The sequence below is a fragment of the Malus domestica genome, chromosome 12 (assembly GCF_042453785.1).
Source record: "Malus domestica chromosome 12, GDT2T_hap1".
In the NCBI taxonomy this organism is placed as follows: domain Eukaryota; kingdom Viridiplantae; phylum Streptophyta; class Magnoliopsida; order Rosales; family Rosaceae; genus Malus; species Malus domestica.
Genome location: NC_091672.1, coordinates 19,387,540 through 19,403,829, shown reverse-complemented (window position 1 = coordinate 19,403,829; position 16,290 = coordinate 19,387,540). Strand labels below are relative to the sequence as shown.

Below are 16,290 nucleotides of genomic sequence, written 5' to 3'. Positions count from 1 at the left end.
TGTAACGTTGATTATTTACGCGTATTGAAGGCTCCCGCTCCCACAATCTGACCATCACAATTTTTTTAGAACAGAACCCGCCGCCGCCCGTAATCTTGATAAAAATTTTAGGTGGACTATTTAAAAAAAAAAAGATTTTCTGGCTTCAAAGCAACGTCAATTTTTTATTTATTTTTATTTTAATGTTGGCCCCACATTTTTTTTCTCCACTTACTGATTATTTGATATTTTTTTTAAAATTCTGACACATGATTTTTTAATTGCTAAAAGACATTTTCATTTAAAATTTGGGAGTTTTAACGAAAAGCCCATGGTACTGTTTACTTTAACGAAAAACCACATTTTTACACTAAAAAGTCAAACTTGGTACTATTCACTTTACCCTTTATTTTGTCCTTATCATTAAAACTCAAAGTTTTCAAGCCCTTTTCATTAGTTTTCCTTTAAAATTTTGGTTGGAATAGTTTACAAAATGTTATTTTGCCACATCAACTATAAAAATAAACAAAAAAATATGAAAGGTCTCGGTTTTGATGTTCCGAGCTGGTGAGCATGCTTGACTGCGTCCATGGGCAATGTGAAATTCCTCATAGCCTCTCTGAGCCAGGAAGGGGTTGATAACTGTAACTTGTTACCAGTTGTCCCAATATTTTTTTATTTTTTTTAACTATAAAAATAAAATTTGATATTTTCCATTGGAAATGATCTTATTAGTCCACGGAAAGTAACCAATGGCCAAACTCCACCTACTCTGATAAATTAAAGTTAATATAAAACGTGACTTAATCTTTCAATCAGATGATAGGTGCTAAGCATTTGGGTTTTTTTGCCACATATGATTGAACCAGATTTGTGATATTATGAAATTATTGTAACAAAACTCGAAATGGGTAGACCCAGCCATTATTGGACGGCAACCGTAGTGGTAAGTTAGGCGGTGGCTTTACCTAAGGCGGTCTACACTAAGATAAGAGTGAAGTCAAAGTGACAATCTATTTAAATTATTAGATTATAAACGAGAGATTTTTAGAGTGTCGGAAACACTGTTACCTTGGGCTTTAATCTTCCTCGTGATGCCAAAGAAAATGGACCCATTATTTTTTGCTTGAGATTGAGAACATGCAACAAAAATTCGGATACGCACGCATACATTGCATTCAACTTCGCCTTCTCAGTTTTTTTTATAGGTAAAAATGTGTAGTTTTTATAGTTTTGATGGTTTTATTATAGTTTGATACACTGGACAAAATGTAAAACTTATACTTGCCCTGTTTAGAGCATCCGTAAGTTGGGTTAGTTGATCATAATTTTGATGGTTTTATTATAGTTTGATGCATTGAACAAAATGTAAAACTTATACTTGCCTTGTTTAGAGCATCCGTAAGTTGGGTTAGTTGATCATAATTTTATAGCTCACATGGTGATTGGCATGATGAATAAGGATTTTTTCTTCACCTCAGTGCATCTCCCATACAAACTAACTCAACTTAGTTATATCATTTGTAATATAAGTAATTTAAAATATTTTCTTGTAAAAAAAAATGAAAACTTGGCCTTTTGAATTACTAGAACCTGTATATGCATGTATTTAGGGGCCTCCCCCATCCACAAAAAGGGTGTATATGCATCATATTTGGAGAATTTTTCATTGTGTCCGGAATAAAAGTAGTACATCATGAGTAATTATATAAGTGGAATGAAGTTTTATTATTCAAGTTGTTAATTTTTTTAACACAAATATCTCACTACTTATATAATAACACATACTATATCATCCAGTATTCCGAAGACACTGAAAAATTTGTTTCATCTTTGATGTGCCAACCTAGCTAGAGCATGGGATCATGGGCCATTGAGTTTTCTTTTCTTCTCTCATTACATCTATGAATACTGCCAACCAAGAACCACCCATCAAGAAACATATACACATCAATTCAAGTCAACTGACCCCATAATACACAGCAACTTTTATCAATTACAAAATATTCAATCTCTCCCTTTAGAAGAAAGATAGAATTAGAAGTTGGAAAAGAACTATAGTGAAAGGGTATTTTTTACTCGAGCACTATATTAATTTAATTTAATAAGGAGAGATATTCGAACTTAAATGCATAAAAGAGAGCACATTGCCTTAATCATTTCTAAATCAACTAGTGATAAAGTAGATTAAGCATCGCCTGGTTTGAAATCATTGCATGCTTAACTCATTAATGATGATTAGGTTCTTGTCACAAATTCATTGCCTCAAGCCAGTATAAATTTGTGTTTGAAATTAGACCATGACTCTTTGGGCTCGTTTGAAAACGCTTTTAAAATGTCTGAAAGCGTTTTTGGAACCAATTTTTAGTAAAAATGCAAGTTTAGAACCTAAACATATTTTCTTTAAAAACACTTTCAGTCATTTTAAAATCATTTCCAAACGAGTCCTTAATTGTTAGGTTTGATTGGTAAAAACTATCTGTTACTGAAAAAGATAGAGCTTGGATAATTGGATTTATTCAGCCTCACGAGAGTGCAAGATCCATTGAGGCAAAGGTCACAAATAACTACTTAAAAGTTAGGTGCTTCGACTAAACCAGAAATAACCCCACATTAAAATACCAAACGCGTTTAAACTTATGGTAATTATTTACGCGTATCCACAGTTTATCTTAAAGTGTACCTATCTTCATTGCCCAAAATGTTGGCTAAAGTTTTGGGTTACTTCCTAATAAAAGGTCACACAGAACTGAAAACCTCCACCGTGGAATTGGAAGGTCTCTTACAAACCCAAAATAAACATAAAAAAACAAGAAAAACAAACAATGTCAGAGCTTTGTATCTCAAAATCTCTTATTATTTCCCATCTTACATCTCATCTGACCACAATTTGAAGATCTTCTGCCAAAAAACTCCAAACCCTTTTCTTATCCAGTGTTCCCTCTGATCACTCTGATCACAGACCAACCTCTGCAATTTCCAAATTTGTATGTGCTTTTACAGCTAAGTTTGATCCTCAAAAATGGCACATATCGAAGAACCGGAAGTATTTAACCCTAATTCAAGATACACAGAACCAGCAGGCCTCCATATTCTCTGAACAAACATTTAAACTATTTGCCTTCTGGTCCCAAGACACATTTGTGACTTGTCTTTAGCCCCCCATACCCCTTTGGCATTTTTCTTAAATTTTGTTCATATGAATGGTGTCTGGTTTTGAAGGGTATAAGGATCTTGAGAATGGGGTTTCGGGTTTGGAACATAAACAGAAACTTGAACTAGGGTTAAGTCTAATTCTTGCTCTTGTCGCTCTCGATATCGATTTGGTCAATTTTTCGATTTTGTTGTGTGTTATAAAGTGGTTGCTTGGAAAAATGGTTAGGTCATGTTGGAGGCCATCTGCAGTGGATGATGGACTTCGACGTGGCGGGGAAGCCAGCGGCCAGGTTGATGGGTTGTTGTGGTACAAGGACTTTGGGCAGCATGCTTGGGGAAAATTCTCAATGGCTGCCGTTCAGGCCAATTCTGTTATCGAGGATCAAAGCCAGATCGAATCCGGTCCTTTGTGTACAACAAAATCCGGTCTGGGAACTTTCGTTGGAGTTTATGATGGACATGGAGGGCCTGAAGCTTCAAGATATGTCAATGAAAATCTCTTCCGCAATCTAAAAAGTATGTTCAAGTGTGTTCCTCTTTTTAATTTCCCTCATGACCCATCTTTTAGCTGTCTGCACTCCAAACTGAATATCTTAGTATTTTCTTGCGCTTATAGAGGCTAAAAGATGAACATTAAAATCACTAAACGGTTTCTAACACTAATTGGAAAAGCAGGGATTGCAGCTGAGCATCGATGCATGTCGGAAACCGTGATCAAGAAGGCGTACTTGGCGACGGAAGAGAGTTTTCTATCGGTGGTGAAGAAGCAGTGGCAAAGCAAGCCACAAATTGCATCTACAGGAACATGTTGTTTGGTGGGGATAATATGCAATGGACTGCTTTACACGGCAAATGTTGGGGACTCTAGAGTGGTTCTGGGAAAACTAGAAAGGGAAACTAAAGAAGTCACGGCCATTCAATTATCTGCAGAGCACAATGCAAGCATAGAATCAGTGAGAGAGGAACTGCGGTCGTTGCATCCACACGATTCACAGATTGTCGTTTTAAGGCACCAAGTTTGGCGCGTGAAGGGCCTCATTCAGGTACCCGTCTTTCTTCTTTTAATCCAACAGTTGTCGTCCATGAGATTTGAGCTCGAGTACTAAAACTAAATCCTTACTTTGCAGGTTTCGAGATCAATTGGTGACGCGTACTTAAAGAACGCAGAGTTCAACAGAGAGCCTCTACCTCTAAAATATAGGCTACCTGAACCTTTTCTCAAGCCAATTCTAATCCCGGAACCAGAAGTATCAGTAATTAAACTCCGACCGGAAGATCAGTTTCTCATATTTGCTTCTGATGGTCTGTGGGAGCATCTTAGCAACCAGGATGCCGTCGACATTGTCAACAATTACCCCCGCAAGGTCATTTTCCACCATCTGTATAACACTTTTTTTTGCGCACTTTTTTTCCCGAAAGTGATTTTGACACTCCTCTTTTCAAAGAATAATTAAAGGACCGAAACAATGAGAAGTGCAGAAGAAGAAACTGAGAGTAAAAAATCGAAAGAAAAAAAAGCGGAGAAAGGGCTAGATTCCACTGTATCATCACTTGCGCGATGAGCTTAATGGTGAACATTTTCTCCTTTGTTGTGCAGGGAATAGCAAGGAAGCTGATTGAAGCTGCACTACAAGCAGCAGCCAAGAAAAGGGAAGTGAGGTATACAGACTTGAGGATTATCGAACGCGGAGTACGACGGCATTTTCACGACGACATCACTGTGGTGGTGTTGTTTCTAAATCCAAGCCTGTTGAAAAATGGAGGCTCCCCTCGCAGGTCTCAGTTTTCATTAAAACCCAGCTTCTAGTTCCTAGATCGGCGTTTTGCTATAATGCTATCCTGTTTTGGGAAATGGCAACCAAGTGCTACCCAAATATTTCTGTAACTCGGTTCCTTCTTGTAAATTGCAATCTATAGTTTTAACGTCGGATTACATATTTGGGCGTAGCTAAGTGAGGCAAGAGTAGCATATGCCCCACTTTGTACCGAAGCTCAAATTTGTGTCCCGTTGTTTATATTAAGTTAGAATATCGCTCGAAAAAAACACTTTCGAGTCTTCTCATCATACTTCCCCATCTCGGATTTTAAAACCCCATAACCAATTACATGGGGTTATATGTAATCATATTCGTTGTTATGCTAAGGTAGATAACAAATTAAAAACCCCAATATGCACTTCAGCCTTCAGATTTGACATACTATTTGTCGGATTCGAAAAAATACGTGTTTTAGTAACTTTGATTTGACACTTTGAATTGTCAGATTTCCAACCGGCACAAAGGAGATATTTTTCATTGTGACCGGTACACGGGATGATACATCATGTGTCATTATACAAATTGTGAGATATGTGTGCTAAAAAGTTAATAACTTAATAAATAAAATTTCTCATCACTTTTATTAAAACACGTAGTGTATCACTTATATTTTCGTAAAATTTTCTCGGCACAAAAAGGCTCAAATGACGCAAGAGATTAAAAACATTCACATTTACACTCAAGATAGGTTCGTATTTCCAAAGGGGTGTGATATCCACACACCTCATTTTACTTCTCACACATCTTTTTAATTCTCGGTTGTCGGATCAGATGAATTGAAGAAGATCAACGGACAAAAATTATCAAAATGTGTGTAAAAAGTCAAATAAGATATGTGGATAGCACATCTCTTTCCAAATAGAAGTCTAGACAGACCAGATTCGAATTTCCAAATAAAAATCTAGACAGACGTAGGGAACCAGAAAAAAGTATTTTATTGAGAGAAACTAGGAGCAATTTCATTAATAACAGGGGGCAACGTACAATATTTGGAAAGGATTACAACACCGCAACAAAAGAGGGTTCCGGCACCATCTAAAATCAAACCATGCAATCAGAGTGCAAATTTGAGATTTGAGACCAATAAAGGTATTTAAACGTTGGCGACAAATTTCAAGTCAATGTTTTATACATCACGTCCTGAGTTCGAGTCATGACCCAAATGATTACCACAATGATAGCCAATAAAAAGACTAAAATGCCTCTATCGGTCTCGACCCCCACAATGGTAGACTGCAGTGACAAAGCCACCGGTTAGTCTCGTTTGTGTTTTTTTCTTTTATTTTTTGGTAAAATAAGGGGGTGGATCCTCCCAAAAACTGACTCAAAAAGTTATCATAGATAATTTGAATCCTAAATACTCCCATATATCATCAAATAATCGAGTTCAAATCCAATTAGAAGAATTCTCAAAATAATAGTACCCAAGACTCATATTATATCTCCAATTGGCAATGTTATCGACCATCATTTTCTTCTCCCAACAAACATGCACTCACTCACATCCGACTTGCGTTTCATAAGTCCTTTTTTTTTTAACAAAAAAAGAAAACCCAATAATTAAACCACACCTAAAACTATAATTGTCGTTTTCGAAATACCCGCTTCCCTTATTCACATGCACAACCACCGGCTGAACAAGGAATCGGGTAATAATTTCGACACTCCTCTTTTCCCCTTCTGAACACCCCCCTCATCGTTTCCGCCCTTTGATTTGTTCACACTTCACAGGTTATAAGTTCGGTTTAGGGACGGAAACAATGACAGGAGAGTGCATGTGGAAGAAAGGGGCGAGCAGAAATCACCACACGTACGCAACTCCGACTAGATATCAGACAAAAAAACCTCCGACCAGATATCCGATAAAAAATAACTCAACAGGCGTAAGCACCCATCAACACGAGACAATAACAGAGATATAAATTAGCAATTTGACAACTTAAAAGACGAAGAATGTAAACTAACATTTTATGATTCCCTCCAAAATTAAGTTAACAGGTCCTTCCGTCCACAATATGCTTAATACAAAACATGATTTTCCACATGAGGTGGATGTTTCTACATGTTTTTCCAATGGAACCTACCTATGCAAAATTTAAAAATTACACAGCAATAACTGACGGAGTATTAACGAGTTCAATCCGTTCCTGGTATCCTACCTGTAGAGTGCAGAACTCACAGAGCAAGGCTTAAGAAAACCAACAACCACCTCCAAATTGTTTACTTGCCCCAAAATCATCGACCAAGAATATCAGAAATTCTAACACTACAATCTCAAGAAATCCTCTGTTCAGCAAATATGAATAACTAAGACATATTAAGATTTCCATCTAACAAAAGTTAGCTTCAGGTCAGTTATATCCTTCTTATACATGTTTTTCATGGCAGTGTTGGACAGCAGTACTTGGTAGGATTTGCCTATACACCTCAACTAATCTGATCCGACCCAGTGGCATTAAGAAATATGAACTAATAGAATCGGAACCAGGATGGTGAGAAGACAAAAAAAAAAAAAAAAACAAATAAAAAAAAACCACTTCACTTAAGCTAGCACACAAGTCAAAAAATTATACAGGTCCTGTAACAAACTAGATATCTAGCACCCTAACGAAACTCCATTATTGCAGCCATCTTCAACTGTGCATGAGCTCGACTCTTTTGATTCTTAATTAACATGTTTTTACCATTCAACACACCATCAAAAGTTTATAATTTGACCACCAATAACTAATATTACAAGGACCAATTGATTAGAAAACTAAGACCTAGACCCCACATTAATGGATTAAGTTGGTTATCAGCACAGGTACTAACAGCTCAGAAGGTGTAGACTTAGCAAACCAAACTCATACTACTGCTGTTCAACACTGCATCATGCTTATGCAAGCTAAACAATTACGAGATATTATCTTTGTGCCATGCATCAATTGAATGAGTGACCACCCAAAAGTTGCCACTAAAGCATCCTCTAGTACTAAATTTCCCTAGGTTGTAAGTACTGAATTTCTGACATTCTTGGTAAAATTGCAGGGTAGGTTAACACTAAGTAGGTAATTGTTGATTATTGAAAGCCTCACCAGGAAATCTGAGAAAGGAGCCCAAACCAAGCATGAAATAACCCCTACACCGCCAAATTGAGTTCAGCAACTTGTAGAAGATACCTATTGACCATTTGAAAAATACTCCACCTGATAATCCATGCAATCAGAGATATCTACGGGTACGGATGCCTCTGAGGGAACCACAAAATGTTAGAATCCTATACCTGCAAAAGAAACGGAAGTATAAGACAAACTGAAGCACCTCAAGTAACAAAATCATAAAGCACTTGTATGCCAAACAAGACGGGAAGCAGAATCGAAAGTAGATTAAAACTGGTTACCTATCTCCCAAATTTCATAAATTTAACTTACTACTAAGAAATGAAGCTTTTCTTCAAACCTCTCCACCGGCGCTGCCTGCTATGGCTGCCTTCTAATTTAAAAAATAAAAAATAAAAAACAATACAAACATCAGCTGCAAGAAGCAGAATGAAGAAGGGGAAAAAAATCATTCAAAATGTTTACTAAAAAAAAATTAAATCAAGAGCTTCTTACCTGCTCAACATTACCCTTATCATTCACTTGAGTAAGAGAACCTTTTGAGGTGTTTGAAAACCTAGAAAGATAATATAAATGGTCTTATGAGAATTAAAACACGAAAAAAGAAACCTCAATGGAGAAAATAAAGAAAATATAACCGTCAGGGCTTCAGAAGCTACTAAAACATTTAACGATCTATTAAAATAATGCATAAATAGCTTGCGGCGCTAAATACCTGAGAGCCCTCGCCTTTCTTTTTTCTTCTTCCTGAGGATCAGTTTTAGCATCTGGTTTGGCATTAGGAGCAAACCGAGCAAGACGAGCCTTCTTCTTTGCATCCTCATCACCCACCACAGCAGGGCCAGGAAGCCCAAACCTGATAACAAGAAAGAAATTAATGGCAATCTTTATCACAAAACAAACAAATAACCCGACATTTGCTAAAATTCAAATTGAAGAATTCTGTAATGTAGGAAGGCAAACCTCTCTGCTCTAGCCTTCCTCTTCAAGTCCTCTGATTTTTTAGATGCTTCGGATCCGTGTGATGTAGAAACAGTACCAAACCTGACATAATATCAAACACCTCCTTTAGAAAGGCAATTCTTCTCAGCGGATAATATACGAATGTACTGTCACTACAACTAAATTAAGCCCAATCCTCATCTAATTCAAACAAATAAATTATATTTAGTGAAGTTAAGATCCTAATTTAGATTTAATTTTAGTATATCATCCTTCAATTCGCTTTATCAGATAGTAATTAAACTATTTGCAACCTAATTAATAAAATCACAATCTATATTTTAATATCATGAACCAATATTTAACACTGCTTATAAGGGCCTATTTATGCATTCTGTGATTTTCTACTCTTTCAATAACCAAATATAAACAAAACCAGAAAGCGTAAAAAAAAAAACCCTAACCCTAGAAATTGACCCAAAAGAACAAATCCCAATTACCTCTCAGCGCGAGAGTTGCGTTTCTCTTTTTCTGTGAGCTGCACGGATATCCCAAACCGCTCGGCACGGCGCATCTTCTTCTCAATGGCGGTAGCCGGAGCAGCCGCGTCACCGGTGGCAGAGTCAGTCTTGGGATCCTCAGAGTCAGCCTTAGACCCGTTTACTTTGGAGTCAACCTCGGACGACGGAGGTGGATCGGAGGGAGTGTCAGCGGACGGATTATCGGGTCGATCTGAAATTGTGGCGGTGGGTGGGGCCGGGGAGGATTCTAGGGTTTTCTTTGGGGCTTCTAAGGTGGTGATGGGGTCGCTGGGCTTCTGTGTGTCGGTGGCCATTGGAGAATTGGAGGTCGGGGAATTGGAATCGGAGACTGCGTAAGAAGTGCGGCGAAGAAGGTTAAGAGGGAGAGAGGGAGAGAGAGAAAGAGAGGGGTGTGTTAGGGTGTAGGTTAGGTTGTGAATGCGAAGAGTGAAAAGCGCAAACAAGACACGTGTGACGTTTTTTGGGGGATATTTTGCTTGTTTATTATTATGCCCCCGCGTCGGCGTGGTGCAACAAAAAATATCCCAGCGTGGTAAATTTGATTAGTCAAAGTCAAACAACTAAATTTATCTTCCTTGATTCCCCTTCAGAGCTTTAGTACCGTAGCCATGACTGTTATTTCCCAACTTGAAGTTTCCTCTTCCAGACATGCTAGAATTTCCACCAGCCCTAGAATCCCTGCTTGGGCTAACAAGTTTGCCAATCCCCTCCCTGGTCAACCCCCAGTTGTGGTTGAGGGTGCTCTGTTGGTCAAACCTTTTGAAAACTGTAAACTTAAGCTTGCTGCTAAAGAGATGGCTAAGAAGCTCTGAATTTCATTAACTTTAAATGAGAAAGATTACAACTTAAATAGGCAAACATCCCTACTGCTGCAAGTAATACAACGCTACTTTGCAGATTTTGTGGAGTTACCTCCCACGACTCCAGCATGCAAAAACAAACCCTAACCATGACTCCTACAACTTAGGGATCCTCCTGTAGACTAGGTAAACAATCCTAACTACAAGCAACCACTTTATTTAAAAACAAATAACTTAAAGATAAATCTTAACACCCTCCCTTAAACTGATTTCTGCAGAAAACAGTTTAAAACCGATCTTTAGCTTCACTTTTCTTTAGCGTGAGTCCCTCCCTTGAACAAACTCCAAGCATACTTCTGAGCTTCTCGAACACTGGCTGTTTGAGAGGTTTTGTCATGAGATCAGCCACCTGATCTTCACTCTTGCAGTAATGCAGCTCAATCACACCTTCTTTGCATAGATCACGTAAGAAATGATATCTAACATCGATATGTTTGCTTCTTCCATGCATGACTGGATTCTTGGATAGCTTGATCGCTGAAACATTATCACAATAAATTAATGTTGAGTCTTGTTGCTGATTACCAAGAACTTCTAGCATTCTTCTCAGCCAAATGGCTTGACAGGAACATGAAGCAGCTGCCACGAACTCAGCTTCAGTTGTGGATAATGTCACGATTTGTTGTTTCTTCGAGGACCATGAAACTGCACCTGAACTCATTAAAAACACATTTCCAGAAGTGCTTTTACGATCATCAATGTCTCCTGCATAATCACTGTCAGTAAAGCCAAAAAAATGCGACTTTCCCCCCTTCTTATAGAAAATCCCAAAATCTGTTGTGCCTTTTAAGTAACGAAAAATTCTCTTGGCTGCCCTGAGATGCATCTCAGTGGGATTCTCCATGTAACGACTTATCACACTTACAGAATGCATGATATCAGGCCTTGTGGAAGTTAGATACATCAGACTCCCTACTATCTGTTTGAAATAAGTGCTGTCAACCATTTCCCCTTCAGGATCTTTACTCAGCTTGAACCCTACCTCTGCAGTTGTTCCGACGGGATTGCTGTTCAACATCTGAAACCTTTCCAATATTTCCAGTATGTATTTCTTTTGGCAAACAAAAATGCCAGTTTCTGATTGTGCTACTTCTATGCCAAGAAAGTAATGCATCAATCCCAAGTCACTCATATCAAACTCTTCCATCATAGATTTTTTAAAACCATCAAACATATCAACTCCACTTCCAGTAAAAATCAGATCATCAACATAAAGGCATATAATGAGCATTTTACCTTCATCTCCTACCTTAACGTACAAGGTATGCTCATATGGACACTTTTGGAAGCCTTGTTTGACAAAGTATGCATCTATGCGACTGTACCAAGCTCGTGGTGCTTGTTTCAGTCCATAGAGTGCCTTCTTCAACCTCAAAACCTTCTTCTCTTTTCCTTGCTGCACATAGCCTGTAGGCTGATCAACAAACACTTGTTCTTGCAGTTCACCATGTAAAAAGGCGGATTTTACATCTAGTTGATAGATAGGCCATGAGTTTTGAGCAGCAAGAGAGATTACCAAGCGAATTGTGTCTTGCCTTGCAACCGGAGCAAACACCTCTTTGTAATCGACGCCATACTTTTGCTTGTATCCCTTTGCTACCAAACGGGCTTTATGCTTGTCCACCTCACCTTTTTCATTCAATTTGGTTTTGAAGATCCACTTCAACCCAATAGTCTTCTGACCTCTCGGCAAATCTGTAAGCTCCCACGTATCATTTTTCTCAATGGACCTAATTTCTGCATCCATTGCCTTTTGCCATTTCGAGTCTTCAACTGCTTCCTCAAAGGTGAGAGGAGTGGAATCTGCAAACAAGGCAAAGTATGCAGTAGTGTCATCATCAGAGAGTTCATCTCCACTTACATAATCAATCATCCACGATGGTCTTTTCCTCGGTCGTTGAGTTTGAGGTGGCTGGTCATCCGTGGGTTGAGCATTTTCTGGTGGGATTTCGTCAGGCTCAGGAGACTGCTCAGCCCTAACTTCTGTTGCTTCAAAGTTAGCCGGTATTTGCTGCTGCTGCTTGCTATTTCCAGCCCAATCCCACGTCTTTTCTTCATCAAAAAACACATCTCGACTGGTAATCATCTTCTCCGTTGTTGGATTGTACAACTTATAAGCTTTGGAGTGTTCACTGACTCCAAGGAAAATACACTTTGCGCCCTTGTCATCGAGCTTCTTTCTTTTCTCGTCTGGAATGTGTGCATATGCTATGCAGCCAAATATTTTAAAATGATCTACTGAGGGTTTCCGCCCACTCCAAGCTTCCTCTGGTGTCATGTTCTTAACAGAAAAAGTAGGGCACCTGTTTAAAACATGAATGGACCACAGTACAGTTTCAGGCCAAAAACTTTTAGGAACACCTCCCTTCACTAGCAAGCTTCTGACCATGTTGAGAATGGTTCGGTTTTTCCTCTCGGATACACCGTTTTGCTGGGGTGTGTATGAGGCAGTGAGCTGCCTTCGAATCCCTTGCTCATCACAGAAAGCTTCAAACTCCTTTGAACAATATTCACCACCACGATCAGTTCGAAGGGTTTTGATCTTTCTGCCACTTTCAGTCTCAACCAGTGCCTTAAAGCTTTTAAATGCATTAAAAGCTTCTGATTTTTCCTGCAAAAAATACACCCAAGCCTTTCTACTGAAGTCATCAATAAAAGAAATAAAGTATTTCTTTTTACCATTCGACATGGGACTGATTGGACCACAAATGTCCGAATGCACTAGCTCCAATAGGTTTTGAGCTCTCCACGCCTTTCCCTTTGGAAATTGATCACGGTGCTGTTTGCTAATGACACATGCTTCACAGACTTCAGATGGAGGTGTGATCATGGGAAGGCCAGTCACCATTTGCTTCTGATGCAGTGTCCTCAGACCGCTAAAATTCAGATGGCCAAAACGTAGGTGCCATAGCCACGATGAGTCGTCTTCCTTAGCCATCAAACTAGTTTGAACAGTTTTGATCTTCAGCGGAAACAATCTGTTTTGGCTCATTTGAACAACAGCAATGGCACCTCTTATTGGATCATATATCTCACATGCATCTTTCTGAAGAGTTATTATATAACCCTTTTCTTGTAGCTGTCCAGCACTCAACAAATTTGTTTTCAAACTAGGCACATAAAATACATTCGAAATCGTTTCAACAAAATCATTCTTAGTCCTAATTTGAATATCACCCTTTCCAATTACATTGACACGTGACCAATCCCCAAAGCTCACAGTAGTTTGAAAGTTTTCATCCAAAAATGAGAAAGATGACTTACTGCCAGTCATATGATTGCTGCAACCTGTGTCCACATACCATACTTCGGAATCAATCTCCTCCTTGACGTGGAATGCCATCAACAGTGTCTCATCATCCTTCTTTTCAACAAAGTTGGACTTCTCTCCCTTCTCTTTGTCTTTTGGCAGCTTCGTGTAGCATTCATTGCGATAATGCCCAAGATTTCCACACCTATAGCACTCGATGTTGGATTTGTCAACTTGTCCTTTGCCTCTATTCTGAGAGTGATCATCATGTCTCTTGGAACTTTGGTGTTGTCTGTCTCCATCTCGGTTGCCTCGACCACCTCGACCTCTTCCTCTACCTCTACCTCGGCCTCTTCCTCTTGAGCTTGAGGATTCAAAAAAGGTAGAAGCTTTCAGAGCTTGTTCTTCTAAGTTGACACGTTCTGTGATCCCACGGTTCAGCTGCTGCTCATGGACCAACAATGAGCTTTGAAGCTCATCAATCGACATTTCTGCAGTGTCATTTGACTCTTCAATAGAGCAAACGATGTAGTTGAACTTTGGAGCCATAGATCTCAGGATCTTCTCTACAATGGAGCCATCATCAAGCTTGTCACCATGGATTCGCATTTTGTTTGCAATCCCCATGGTCCTTGCAAAATACTCGGTGACAGACTCTCCATTCTTCATTTGGAGAGTCTCAAAGTCTCGTCTCAGGGCCTGAAGCTGTGCACGCTTCACTCTTGCTGACCCTTGGTACTTTCTCTTCATGGAGTCCCAAATGTGCTTGGAAGTATCCTTCTGGAGAATAGTCTCCAAAATAGCACGATCAATTGATTGGAATAGGTAATTCTTTACCTTCAGATCCTTCAGCTTCAGTTCTTCAAGCTTACGTTGTTGCGCAGTCGTAAGCATACTTTCTTCGGGTACAGTATATCCCGTTTCCACAAGATCCCAGTACTCTTTGGACCTTAGAAAATTCTCCATCAACATGCTCCAATGATCGTAGTGACCGTCGAAGCGAGGAATGGCTGGTTGAACGAAATTCTCTGCTGGCTTGTCAGACGCCATGGATGCTTGCTACTGCAAGAATGAAAAAAGCTGCTGCTTCTATGAGAGATTCTCGACACAGGCCCAGTGGGGGCTCTGGTACCAAATGTTGGTCAAACCTTTTGAAAACTGTAAACTTAAGCTTGCTGCTAAAGAGATGGCTAAGAAGCTCTGAATTTCATTAACTTTAAATGAGAAAGATTACAACTTAAATAGGCAAACATCCCTACTGCTGCAAGTAATACAACGCTACTTTGCAGATTTTGTGGAGTTACCTCCCACGACTCCAGCATGCAAAAACAAACCCTAACCATGACTCCTACAACTTAGGGATCCTCCTGTAGACTAGGTAAACAATCCTAACTACAAGCAACCACTTTATTTAAAAACAAATAACTTAAAGATAAATCTTAACATGCTCATGGTACCTTCACCTTGGAGACTGATGTTACTAGAATGTCCACTAGTCTTTACTCTAATATGAATGTTGAGTACATGGAGAGTCGAGTGTTCATGGGTAAGTTTATGGGCAAGCAATTAGATGCTAGGACCATAAAGTGGAAGCTAGGGTTAAATTCAGGTGCTAGAGTAAAGAATCCGTTCTATTTAGATCACTTTGGGCACATATGGTACGTTATTGAATTCACAGATGAGGAAAGTTTGAGTTTGCCTTAGATAATAGGTCCCGGTATGTTTAGGGATATATCTTCCATATGAAGAGGTGGAATATTCATTTTAGAGATACATATATCATCTCTAATCTGAGGGTTTAGATTAAGATTCTTAGAGTCCCAGTTCAATATCGCGATATTAAGATTCTAGAGGTTATCACTCAACATGTGGGTAACTTTATCCGAGTGGATGAGACTACCCTCTCGGGTCTCAATGGCTTGTTTGTTAGAGTTCTTCTTGAAGTAGATCTGAGGTTTCCCTTGATGAGGATTTTAGTCGTAAATGATGAAGAAGAGTGCCCGTTGTTGCTGAGTTATGAGAAGCTCCTTGAAGTTTGTTTCTATTGCGGAAGAATGATGACTGACAAACACATTTGCCCTACTGACTACGATAATGATGGTTGTCTCCTAGTGCATAGAATATTTGAGGATGAACTTCTGGTGTGCCCTACTGATTTCCCAGTGAATGATGAAACCAAGAGTGAACTCCATGAGGGTGTCATGTTGTTATTCCTTCAACCCACTTTATTTAACGAAATAGGCTCTGCTGAGGGTGAAACAACGATGAGGGGTGAGAATGTCCAGTAGCAAAAGGAGGAAGAGGAAGGGTGGAACACGGTTCATGTAAGAATGAGCAAAAATGCTAATAGAGGCAAGAGCTCTGGTCGTAGAGATTACGTAAGTTATGAGAATGTTTTGAAAGGTAATAAAACTTGGGTGTCGAAGGCTGATCTTGTTTCTAAGTGGTGCCTGCAAGCAGATGGAGGGTCGAGAATTGGCAATTCTGGAGGAAATATAGTGATGACTGAGATGGCTACTAATAGTGGAAGCAAAGGTAAGGAAGTAAAAGAGGTCACTGATCTGGATACTAATAAGGTTTTCATGGAAACTAAGGACGGCGAAATTAAGCAAGTTCAGGCTAGAGATAACATAATAGCGTAAG

The 16,290-nt window shown here is 39.1% G+C and overlaps 2 protein-coding genes across 3 annotated transcripts; one reads left to right on the top strand and one right to left on the bottom strand.

Annotated features, from left to right (window-relative positions):
• Nucleotides 1–2,682: 2,682 nt before the first annotated feature.
• Nucleotides 2,683–5,202, top strand: LOC103423396 (probable protein phosphatase 2C 38). The gene is made up of 4 exons (XM_008361469.4): nucleotides 2,683–3,651; nucleotides 3,811–4,178; nucleotides 4,263–4,499; nucleotides 4,733–5,202. Exons 1-4 carry the CDS (start codon nucleotides 3,183–3,185, stop codon nucleotides 4,940–4,942), a joined length of 1,284 nt encoding a protein of 427 aa, XP_008359691.2. The 5' UTR covers nucleotides 2,683–3,182; the 3' UTR covers nucleotides 4,943–5,202.
• Nucleotides 5,203–6,897: 1,695 nt separating this feature from the next.
• On the bottom strand, nucleotides 6,898–9,987 carry LOC114819912 (protein MODIFIER OF SNC1 11-like). 2 transcript variants are annotated; one of them, XM_029089540.2, is made up of 6 exons: nucleotides 9,496–9,987; nucleotides 9,017–9,097; nucleotides 8,769–8,909; nucleotides 8,549–8,609; nucleotides 8,366–8,426; nucleotides 6,898–8,217 (listed from the first exon to the last, which is right to left on the bottom strand). In XM_029089540.2, the coding sequence occupies exons 1-5, from the start codon at nucleotides 9,828–9,830 to the stop codon at nucleotides 8,388–8,390; spliced, it is 657 nt and encodes a 218-aa protein (XP_028945373.1). In that variant the 5' UTR covers nucleotides 9,831–9,987; the 3' UTR covers nucleotides 6,898–8,217; nucleotides 8,366–8,387. The 2 variants fall into 2 exon arrangements, with proteins under 2 accessions (XP_028945373.1, XP_028945374.1); XM_029089541.2 differs by having other exon boundaries at nucleotides 8,366–8,423; nucleotides 9,496–9,986.
• Between the last annotated feature and the right edge of the window lie 6,303 nt (nucleotides 9,988–16,290).